The sequence below is a fragment of the Danio rerio genome, chromosome 9 (genome assembly GCF_049306965.1).
Source record: "Danio rerio strain Tuebingen ecotype United States chromosome 9, GRCz12tu, whole genome shotgun sequence".
Classification (NCBI taxonomy): Eukaryota; Metazoa; Chordata; class Actinopteri; order Cypriniformes; family Danionidae; genus Danio; species Danio rerio.
The window spans coordinates 58,927,501-58,940,000 of record NC_133184.1 but is presented as its reverse complement, the minus strand read 5'-3'; the positions used below and the strand labels follow the sequence as shown (position 1 = coordinate 58,940,000).

The following is a 12,500-nucleotide window of genomic DNA, read 5'->3' as shown; positions in this document are numbered from 1 at the left end:
ATCTTCATCATCATCATCATCATCTTCAGCGCGCTCAGCATCTTCATCATCCTCATCCTCTTTATCATCCTCATCATCTTCAGTGTGGTCACCATCTTCGTCATCCTCATGATCTCTCACAGTAATATTTAACCTCTCTGGACATCTGCATCTCACACACACACAACATCAGCGGACCTAACTGCAGGAGCATGACACACTGAGGGAAGTGGGTTAGGAATATGGTTAGCATGAGGTAGGGTTGGTTAGGGAGACTTGCTTATGCCTCAGGGTGGGTTAGGGTTGATGTTGGTTAGGGATAGTGTTAGTTAGTTATAGGGTTGGGTTAGGGATAGGGTTAGTTAGAGATATGGTTGGGTTACGGTTAGGGTTTGTTAAGGATAGAGTTAGTTAAGAATAGTCTTAGTTAGTTTTAGGGTTAGACTGTTTTTCTCCTGTAAGTGTGTTTACTGTGTGTTTACTGTGTGTTTACTGTGTTCACTGTTACAGTGGTGAGACTTGAGCTCAGCTTCCCTCCACAGTTTGAAGAAAGTAAACTCTATCCACTGCTGCTCCTGCTGTAAGAGCACACACACACACACACACACACACACAAACAAAACACAGAGACACAGTCTTTCTCTTTCACACACATGCATCACACACACACAGCACCACCCCAGCCCTACATGTGTAATGATAAAGTGTCCATATATGAGCAGATACGAGCATATGTAGAAGATAACACTGATGTAGAATTCCTGCACTGTGTGCTGAAGCAGAGAGTGTGAACGACATGTGTAATAATGCTGAACTCTGTCCTGTGTCTGTCTCTGTGTGTTGTTCTGTAATGTGTGTGTGTGTGTGTGTGTGTGTGTGTGTGTGTGTGTGTGTGTGTGTGTGTGTGCATTCTTAAATGTGTGAGTGTGTGTCAGTGACAGCACCCCCGGTGGTCAGCAGGTGACTGAGCTCTTCCGCCTGCAGTGGTCTGATGTGCTGGTCAGTGCTGAGGGTGTGCTGGTGGCCCGTGTGGACGCTCGGGGCAGTGGTCTCCAGGGTCAGGAGCTCCTGCAGGGGGTGTACCGGCGCGTTGGGCTGGCGGATGCAGAGGACCAGCTCTCCGCTCTAGAGTGAGTCTCTCTCACACACACACACACACACACACACACACACACACACACACACACTCACACACACACACACACACACTCAGACGAAGAAGTGTCTGCTCAGTTTATTGAGTTCTCCATCACCTGTTCTGTGGTCTGCAGGTATCTGGTGAAGCTGCCGTATGTGGACGCAGCCAGAGTCGGAGTATTCGGTGAGGTGAGGAGAGTAATTAAGATGATGTTTTGCTTTAACATCTTTTGACAATAAAAGCATTTCTCACAGCATCTTCTTACATGTTCTGCAGAGAAACGTAACTCATAGAGTAATGATGTGGTGAATGATCGGTTAGGGTCAGCTATCCCTCAAACATAATCCATAGACGGCGTAACACGCTCTCTTCAACAATCACCAGATTAGCTCAGACCTGGGACCTGTTATTCGTCGCTCGCTTAAATGATCTAAGATGATTTGGCAGATCTTGGATCTGTTAATCTTGATAACTGATCTCTGGCTAATTTGGTTCTTAAAACAAGTTCGCAAATCAGATTAAAATGTCTGGATAAACTGATCTGAGATCACTGCATGTGTTGTGAAGGACAGATCTATCGATCCTCAAATCCATGATCAGCAATGCAACGATTGGCTGACGGCACAGCAGCGTGATGACATCATCTGATTAAAATTTAATTATTAATTATTCAATTATTTTTCTTATTTTATTTACCATAAAAAACGGTGGTGTTGACTAATACACTGTTCCCTGGATTCAAAAGTAGTATTGCCATTAAAACTAGATTTTACCCATAATGCAAATGCCATTAACACATGATTAATCCACATTATGTTATTAGCATTCATGTTGTTATTGTTACAGCTTAAAAGTTCACAGCTGACCTTGCTAGCTAGCTAAACCAAACTAATTTGATTTAAAAAAAAAGATTTGAGCTGTGAATAACTCATCATAACTTACTGGAGGTGATGTTTCAGTGTTTTAGTGGATCTGACATAACTTGATCCTTTGTTTTTATTGACATTTACATTTGCATTTAGCAACTCCTCACAATAAATCAACTAAACCAAAGCACATCACTGGCTGCTCTTAGGTCTTCTCTTTCCAACAAAACAAATGATATTGGTCTTAAAGAAACAGTGGAGGGAAATGAACATAAGTATCATGTTGCCATATGGTTACGCCGTTCAGTGGAGGGTTAACAACTCATGTGTGATGAGAGGAACATATATCGAGCTAGATCATTTTGTTCTCCTGATCTAGAATATCTCATGCTTCAGTGTCGGCCATACTGGCTACTGAGTTCACAGCGGTGATCATTACAGCTGTCTACATCCCCCCTTATGCCAACACAGAGCAGGCACTCAGGAACTGTACAGGAACATAAGCGAGCAGGAACCGCACACCCGGAGGCAGCGTTTATTGTTACAGGGGACTTAATGCCAATCTCAGGAAAATCACTCCAAAATACTTTCAACACATCACCACAAACACGCATGGGGACCGGATTCTGGACCATTGCTACTCTCCGTTCCAGGTTGGCTACAAATCCCTCCCCCGCCACCGTTTGGCAAATCAGATCACTCTTCTGTTCTGCTCTTGCCTGCTTACAGGCAGTAACTGAAACGGGAACCACCCATCCTCAGGACGTTTCAGAACTGGACGGACCAATTGGATTACATACTTCAGGACTGTTTTGATCATGTGGACTGGTATATGTTCCGGCAGCGTGTGATGACGACATCGACGTGTACTCAGACACAGTTACATGCTTCATCAGGAAATGCATAGAAGACATGGTCCCAACAATAAGTGTTCGTATCTACCCCAACCAAAAACCATGGATCAATGGTGAAGTTCAAACAGCCGCATCAGTGCGAGCTTCCGCCTATAAATCCAGAAATGCTGAGGAACAAAAACAAGCAAACTACAACCTCAGGAAAACCATCAAAGCTGCAAAACGTCATTACAGAGACAAAGTAGAGGTTTAATTTAACACCAGTAATGCAAGGAGCATGTGGCAGGGGCTTAATTACATCACAGACTTTAAAAGTAACAAACCACTACTGTAAACAGTGCCACGTCTAGACGAGCGTCAGTGCCCGGACGAGCTCAACTCGTTCTACGCCTGCTTTGAAGGCACACACTGCGTGCCCCCGCGGCCAAAACTGATACCGCCAGCACACTCTCTGTTTCTGTGGTGGATGTGAAGAGATCTTTCTGTCGCGTGAACATCCGGAAGGCATACCTGGACGTGTACTTAAAGCATGCGCACACCAGCTAGCGGGAGTTTTCACGAACATCTTTAACCACATGCTTTAAGACAGCTACTTCTGTGCCCATACTGAAATCAGCTAAAACCACAAGCTTGAATGACTGGCGCTAGATTGCACAGACACCCATCTTCAGCAAGTGCTTTGAGAAGCTGATTAAACAGCACATCTGCTCTGAACTGCCCGCTCACACTGACCCTCTGCAATTTACACACAGGAGTGACCGCTCCACTGATGATGCCATCGCTTCACCCTGCACACTGCTCTGTCTCACCTGGAAAACACAAACACACATGTGAGAATGCTGTTTGTGGACTACAGCTCAGCATTCAACACCATAGTGCTGCCAAGCTGGTGGTGAAGCTCCAGGATCTGGGTCTACACAGCTCTCTGTGCAACTGGATCCTGGACTTCCTGTCAGGCAGACACCAGGTGGTCAGAATGAACAACATCACCTCGTCCACACTGATCCTCAACACTGGGGCTCCACAGGGCTGTGCTCTCAGCCCTCTTCTGTACTCCCTGTACACACATGACTGTACAGCCAAACACAGCTCCAACGTCATCGTTAATTTGCTGATGACACAACGGTGGTGGGCCTAATCACAGATAATGATGAGACGGCCTACAGAGGATAGGTGTAAGGAAAACCACCTCTCACTCAACATCAGCAAAACCAAGGAGCTGGTGGTGGATTTCAGGAGAGAGAAGAGAGAACACCCCCCCCATCACCATCAACGGGACGCCAGTGGAGAGAGTCCGCACTTTCAAGTTTCTTGGAGTCCACATCGCTGAGGATTTGACATGGACTGCCCACACAGATGCAGTGATGAGGAAGGCACAGCAACACCTCTTCTTCCTCAGGTGTGTCAGGAGGTTTGGAATGAGCCCCCACATCCTCCGCTCAGTCTACACCTGCACTGTGGAGAGCATCCTGTCTGGCTGCATCACCACCTGGTATGGGAATAGCAGCAGCAGCAATCGCAAAGGCCTTCATAGGATTATGCGAACTGCTGGATGTGTAATAGGAGGTGAGCTTCCCTCCCTCCAGGACATCTACACCAGGCGGTGCATGAGGAAAGCCATGAGAATTATTAGCAACTCCAGCCACTCAAGCCATTGACTTTCTTTCTGCTCCCCTCAGGCAGCCGGTTCCGCAGCATCCGGACATGCACCAGCCGACTGAAGGAGAGCTTCTGCCCTCAGACTATCAGGCTGATGAACACTAAACACACCACACACAGACTCCTCTATGCCCCTCACTGCACAATCATTATGTAGACACCTACTCATTGCACATATCGCTATCAATTTCACATTGTCCTGTTTTTTGGGAAGTATGCTGTTGTATTTTGCACTGTCTGTATTTTGTACTGTCTGGAGCCTGCAGCTAAGCCTTCTACTCATCATAGCACACGTGCCGCTGATGATGTGACAATAAAAGTGATTTGATTCTGTCTATAATAAGGGCATGTCAGCTGGTGGAACACTGCAATCCAGAACACAGCATCATGCTACATGCTTCAGTATAGAATATAAGAACACACACACACACACACACACACACACACACAGATGCAGTAATGCTGATTAATCTGATATCTTCTAGAAGTTTATTTCTGGTTTCTAAATATAATCCAGTCAACAGTCCTACATAAACCTGCATTCTGCATCATTCTAGTATGAAATCATTGATTGAAGTTGTATTTAAAAGTTTGTCAGAGTGTGGAAGTGAGAAAGTGATGCATAATGTGTAGACAGTAAAGGTGTTTCATGTATGAGCAATAATAGATGAACCACAGCTCAGCTTCATCAGATGCTTTAAATAAACCAAACCTCCATCAGAGGAACAGAAGAGCAACTCTCTCCACCACCAAAATAGACACTCTGCAGACATCAGACCAACATTATACTGAAGTTTGACGTCAGATGAGCAGAATGACTGGCGTGTGTGTGTGTGTGTGTGTGTGTGTGTGTGTGTGTGTGTGTGTGTGTGTGTGTGTGTGTGTGTGTGTGTGTGTGTGTGTGTGTGTGTGTGTCTAGGCATACGGCGGGTTTCTGAGCTCCATCTTGCTGCTCTCACACACATCTGTGCTGCGCTGTGGAGCGGCCCTGAGCCCAGTGTTTGACTGGCGGATCTACGGTAATGGCACAAACACACATACACACACACATATACTCTCACAAAAAATACACACAATATTGTTACCTTCTGTGTTTCACAGCTTCAGCTTTCACTGAGCGGTATTTTGGTTTTCCTGTACCGAAGGAGCTCAAATACACGGTAAGGCGACAGCAGCCAATCATCTGCTATATGTAGTAATGATGGAGGAGCAGATGAGGTGACCATCCATCCTGCGCACACACACACACACACACACATGTCTGGGTCTCAGGGTATAGGGAGTGCTGGATACTCATGTAAACATTATTGAATGTTAAATACCTGACCTGAACAGAGGTGGTGTATTCCCCAGCTCAGGTGTGTTGGTTTCTTGTGAATATGTGTGTGTGTGTGTGTGTGTGTGTGTGTGTGTGTGTGTCCGTAGGTCTCTAGTCTCCTGCTCAACAACACACGCTCAGACGACACACACTTTCTGATTCTGCATGGAACAGCAGACGGTGAGTTCAGAAAGCAAACAGAAAACAGAAAACAGTTTTTTATTTAGACGCAACGACTAGCGATGGGTATCGTTAAGGCGGTATTACTATTTGTATCGAGAGCACTTATCAGTTCTGTACTTTAACGGTTCTCTTATCTGTGCTTTTTGCAGTGTTTTTATGAAAAAATACACGGAATTAACAACTTTATTATAATCTTACATTTTTATGCAAAATGAAGCAAAACCAATAATTGTGAAACAAATAAACACAGTTTTCCTGTCAAAGAATGGCCAGTGCTCTGAAGGAAAACTCTCAGCTTTTCACTGTTCTGCTGGAGAAAAATCTACATGTCTGCTTTAGTCAATACAGCTGATGGAAAAGCATTTAATGTGGAAGAGTTATTTAGGCGACTGCAGGAAAATGCTGTTTTCATTGTAACTGAATGTGTGTGTTTATTCCACTGTTAATGTTAGCGTGGCGTAACGCTGTGGATGATGTAGCGTTACCGTTAGTAGCTGGGCAGTCAACACTTTGCATTGCAGTAATGCACTTTTGAAAGACTCTTACTGAGCCAGATTGCTTGTGTTTCCGCTTATACTGGATAATATCTGGTTGTGTTTGTTGTAACGGGCATTGACACTGTCCTCTCAGGAAATACAGCGCGTTTGGTTCTCTCCACAAGCTGACGAGGTGTGTGTGCGCGAGTCTGTGTTGCGATCTCTGTGTGTGCGCTTACGTGAGCTTTTATACTTGACGCTTTCTCCAGAAACGCGAGCATTTCTCATGTGACATTGCTAACTGTGCAGACCAATATCTAATATGGAGATTAGTAAAGGTTTCTCAGTTTAATTATGCTACTGTAGGTAATGTTTATTCTGCAATAATTCTCCAGTACCGATAGCAGAACCGCTAACATCAGAGCTTATCCATACTTCAGTCTTTTATAATGTAGCACTGATACCGATGCAGTACCCAGTTTCCGTACGCATCTCTAGCAAGACTGCAGCTTCACACACCTTTCCCTTTCTCTCCTGTTAGCAAACGTTCATTTTCAACACACTGCAGAGTTAGCGAAGCTGCTGTCTGTCATTAATGTCAACTACAGACTACAGGTGAGATCATCATGTGACACACACACACCTGAATCCCCACAAACTCTGCCCTTTGACCTCATTCAGCTCTACCTAATGACCTCATGTGCTCCACCCCCTGGACCTCCAGCCTCATATGCTCCACCTCTCTGGCCTTAGGTGTTCCTCACACTCTGCCCCTCCCACCTCAGGTGTTCATGCTCCACCCCCTCCCGCACATTAGGTGTTCCTCATGCTCTGTCCCTCTGTTCCACCACCTCTATGACCTCAGGTGCTCCTCATGCTCCGCCCCTCTGACCTCAGGTGTTCCTCATGCCCCCCTCCTGTCCTTGATCCCCCCTAACCCTTAGATGTTCCTCATGCTCCACCCCTCTAATCTCAGGTTTTAATTATGCTCCACCCACCCATGGCCTTGCTCTGCCCCCTCTGTCCTCAGGTTCTCATCATGCTCCGCCCCTCCTGCACTTGCCCCACTCCTCTGACCTATGTTGTTGCTGATGCCCCACCCCCTCCTGCACATGCCACACCCCTTTGACGTCTGGTCTTTCTGCAGATCTTCCCTGACGAGGGTCATGATGTCTCCAGCAGACGCTACATGCTGAGCTCGCTGATCTCCTTCTACAGAGAGTGCTTTAATGTCCACATTCCTGTTACCATGGAAACCAGCGATGACGACTAGCATCAGCAGAAAGTCCATTAGATCTGTCTTAGCGACACGCTGACAGGTGTTGAGCAGCCGCAGTGACCGGGCTGAAGGAGAGATGTTGTGTGTTAGAGAGAAGCTGAACACATTACAGCATCTTCAGGTCGACACCATCTCTGCATCTCCAAAAGAATAATGAAGATGAGTGAGCGACCGCAGTCACTGTGAGCTGCACACACTCGCTTTTGCTGCCTGAGATCCTTTATAATGCAGTCTAGCACGTTAAAGCACCGCTTCTCTTATTGTACAAACTCTAGCACTGATAGTACAGCTTTACACCCTGAACATGTAAATACTGCAGTGTGTGTCCACATAACACATTACACACACTTGCACACACACACACACACACACACACACGCTGTCGCTCACACACTGCTGTTTGGGGAGATTTAGCTGTGCTGAATCCTGAAACTCCAGCACAGAAGGCCAGCGGTGTGCGTCTCTCTTCATCATGTGTGCATGGCAGCGTTTATAAAGACTCTGCTGATTTGAGCGCTTCACTGTAGACAAAACTGTACAGCACAGACATCACTGCAGCCCACACATAGAAGGCATTGTGTAATTAAATAAAGTATGCGCTCATTTGCATATATATATATATCCAGAACAGAAATCTGGACATGCATAAAGCCCGGTTCTACACCCCTGCTGGATTCTGCTACCATATTAAAGGTTTTAACAGGAGTGTTGTGATTCTGTTTTTCTACACTGGTAATTCTGAAAATTCTCACACTGAGGCACAGCAGCTGTCACCGTGTTTAATAGAAGATGCAGAACACATGATCAACCTTTAGAATATAAGCATTAATCAAGCTGAACGTCTTGGTGTATGGTGTAACCCAGTCCTGCAAGCAACGCTCTGTATGTGTGTGAGCTGCTCGCCTGTGTGCATCAGCTGATGTCTCCAGACGTCAGCAGCTCAGACACGCTGTGGAGAATATTCTCTGTTCCTGATGACCGCCGTTCACATCCACTCAAAACACTCGACTGTAAACACTGATGAAGAGTTTTCTGACACCGCAGTTCATGATCACACTCATCACTCACGTCTATCGAACACACAATAGTACTGGTTTCCAACTTTTATTTAAAAATGTTATACAGTCACTTCCTATCATACATAAACACCTCCACTGAGCTGAAGTACAGCGCAGGCCCACACCTGAAGGTGAAACTGAAGACTGCGCTCGGGGGATGATGGCAGTAAAGCAGCCGCCTGATGGATGATATCAATGACTGGTGCTTTCTTTTAGAAGAGGGTACGTTTCGGTCACGTTCATTATGGATGCAGAGTGTGTAGTTTGTTTGTGTGTGTGTGTGTCCTGTAAACCTCAGAGATCGTCAGCTGCGGTGTCCGCGTTTGCAGTTATCTGTGCCGCAGCAGACGCGTTAAAGAGCAGGAGAGGACACTGACGGAGGAAAACATCACAGCAAAATAAAGTAGACGAGGCCTGAGCTGCAGCGCTGACTGATGTTCAGCAGCATGTGCTTCATTAACAGACACGTGTTGCTGACCCTGACCCAAACACACTGACCCAAACACAATGACCCCGACCCAAACACACTGACCCAAACACTGACCCTGCCCAACACACACTGACCCTGACACAAACACACTGACCCAAACACTGACCCTGACACAAACACACTGACTCAAACACAATGACCCCGACCCAAACACACTGACCCAAACACTGACCCTGCCCAACACACACTGACCCTGACCCAAACACACTGATCCTGACCCAAACACACAGATCCTGACCCAAACACACTGATCCTGACCAAAACACACTTACCCAAACACACTGACCCTGACCCAAACGTACTGATCCTGACCCAAACACACTGACTCTGACCCAAACACACTGACCCTGACTCTAACACACTGACCCTGACCCAAACACACTGTCCCTGACCCAAACACACTGTCCCTGACCCAAACACACCGACCCTGACCTAAACACACTGACCCAAACACACTGATCCTGACCCAAACACACTGACCCAAACACACTGATCCTGACCCAAACACACTGTCCCAAACACACTGATCCTGACCTAAACACACTGACCCAAACACACTGACCCATACCCAAACACACTGACCCTGACCCAAACACACTGACCCAAACACACTGATCCTGACCTAAACACACTGACCCAAACACACTGATCCTGACCCAAACACACTGACCCTGACCCAAACACACTTACCCTGACCCAAACACGCTGACCCAAACACATTGTCCCTGACCCAAACACACTGATCCTGACCAAAACACACTTACCCAAACACACTGACCCTGACCCAAACACGCTGACCCAAACACATTGTCCCTGACCCAAACACACTGATCCTGACCAAAACACACTTACCCAAACACACTGACCCTGACCCAAACACACTTACCCTGACCCAAACGTACTGATCCTGACCCAAACACACTGACTCTGACCCAAACACACTGACCCTGACTCTAACACACTGACCCTGACCCAAACACACTGTCCCTGACCCAAACACACTGTCCCTGACCCAAACACACCGACCCTGACCTAAACACACTGACCCAAACACACTGATCCTGACCCAAACACACTAACCCAAACACACTGACCCTGACCCAAACACACTTACCCTGACCCAAACGTACTGATCCTGACCCAAACACACTGACTCTGACCCAAACACACTGACCCTGACTCTAACACACTGACCCTGACCCAAACACACTGTCCCTGACCCAAACACACTGTCCCTGACCCAAACACACCGACCCTGACCTAAACACACTGACCCAAACACACTGATCCTGACCCAAACACACTAACCCAAACACACTGACCCTGACCCAAACACACTTACCCTGACCCAAACACGCTAACCCAAACACACTGACCCTGACCCAAACACACTGACCCAAACACACTGACCCTGACCCAAACACACTGTCCCTGACCCAAACACACTGTCCCTGACCCAAACACACCGACCCTGACCTAAACACACTGACCCAAACACACTGATCCTGACCCAAACACACTAACCCAAACACACTGACCCTGACCCAAACACACTTACCCTGACCCAAACACGCTAACCCAAACACACTGACCCTGACCCAAACACACTGACCCAAACACACTGATCCTGACCCAAACACACTGACCCTGACTCTAACACACTGACCCTGACCCAAACACACTGTCCCTGACCCAAACACACCGACCCTGACCTAAATACACTGACCCAAACACACTGATCCTGACCCACACACTAACCCAAACACACTGACCCTGACCCAAACACACTTACCCTGACCCAAACACGCTAACCTAAACACACTGACCCTGACCCAAACACACTGACCCAAACACACTGATCCTGACCCAAACACACTGACCCAAACACACTGACCCTGACCCAAACACACTGACCCAAACACACTAACCCAAACACACTGACCCTGACCCAAACACGCTAACACAAACACACTGACCCTGACCCAAACACACTGACCCTGACCCAGACACCCTGACCCTGACCTAAACACACTGACCCAAACACACTGACCCTGACCCAAACATGCTGAACCAAACACACTGACCCTGACCCAAACATGCTGAACCAAACACACTGACCCTGACCCAAACACACTGATCCTGACCTAAACACACTGACCCAAACACACTGACCCTGACCAAAACACACTGACCCTGAATCAAACACACTGATCTGGACCCAAACACACTGACCCTGACCCAAACGCACTGATCCTGACCTAAACACACTGACCCAAACACACTGACTTAAACACACTGACCCCGACCCAAACATGCTGATCCTGACCCAATCACACTGACCCAAACACACTGATTAGGCTGCAAACACACTGACTCGACCCAAAAACACTGATCTAGACCCAAAGCACAGACCCTAACATAAATACACTGACCCTGACCCAAAATCACTGACCCAAACATAAACTAGCCACTACCCTGACTCAAACACACACACACACTAGTCCTGACCCAAACACAGGGTTCTGGCTGTAGCGGAGCTCGTGTCCTCTGTGTGTTCGCTCCTGCAGGTGATCAGTGAGGTTTTCTTCCAGTAGTGGAGCGGAGCGGAGCGGTTGCGACTCCTCAGATGGTCGAACACAGCACATGAGCAGTACAGGATGTTGGTTTTGGACTCGTTTATTTATAGACATGGCTGTCAGAACTAGAGAACAGCAACAATCAAGCCAAACCCCTCACACACCCAATCACCCACAGAAAACTACACATTCAGAGATATAAAAGCCCTCCAGAGCGCACTCCATATGTCCAAACACACAGCAGACCCGGCCCAGAATGCAGTGTGTGTGTGAATCCTCCAGAGCTGAACGCTGTTCCCCCGGAGAGCCACAAACTGAAGACAGGAAGTGGAAAATGACGTGAGCAAAGCAAAAGGACCATGCAGAGGCTGGAGCCGCCCGACCCACAGTCTGTGCTGTGATTGGCCAACGCCTTCAGCCAATCAGAGATCTTAGTGATTAATGACACGTGAAATATTCCAGAGTCCACGCCCAGTGACAATGATCCAAAGGCCAAGTACACACACACACACACACAGAGATACACATGCACACACTCTTGCTCTCTCCAACACACACACACTCACACTCACAAACACGTTCTCTCTATTGCTTACACACATACTCTGACTATCACACACACTC

General features: G+C 47.1%; 2 protein-coding genes across 6 annotated transcripts in view; one reads left to right on the top strand and one right to left on the bottom strand.

The window, feature by feature from the left end:
- Positions 1–8,455, top strand: part of LOC101886052 (inactive dipeptidyl peptidase 10-like) — a 32,283-nt gene extending 23,828 nt beyond the window's left edge. Inside the window, exons 19-26 of one of the 3 annotated variants that reach the window (XR_012385758.1) lie at positions 490–559; positions 905–1,109; positions 1,251–1,305; positions 5,416–5,515; positions 5,598–5,656; positions 5,922–5,994; positions 7,015–7,088; positions 7,621–8,455. Coding sequence is in view for 2 of the 3 variants with exons in the window: in XM_073913403.1 (XP_073769504.1) it covers positions 490–559; positions 915–1,109; positions 1,251–1,305; positions 5,416–5,515; positions 5,598–5,656; positions 5,922–5,994; positions 7,015–7,088; positions 7,621–7,746 (752 nt within the window). In the remaining variant the exon portion in view is untranslated. Of the gene's footprint in view, positions 1–489; positions 560–904; positions 1,110–1,250; positions 1,306–2,362; positions 4,827–5,415; positions 5,516–5,597; positions 5,657–5,921; positions 5,995–7,014; positions 7,089–7,620 lie in introns of those variants that run through there. The other 2 variants (XM_073913403.1, XM_073913404.1) reach the window with 2 other exon arrangements.
- A 3,505-nt stretch (positions 8,456–11,960) lies between these two features.
- dpp10 (dipeptidyl peptidase like 10) overlaps positions 11,961–12,500 on the bottom strand; it is a 45,762-nt gene continuing 45,222 nt past the window's right edge. For all 3 annotated transcript variants that reach the window (XR_012385756.1, XM_073913402.1, XM_073913401.1), the window contains exon 26: positions 11,961–12,500. This exon is cut by the window's right edge and continues 538 nt beyond it. The gene's annotated coding sequence lies outside the window, so the exon portion shown is untranslated.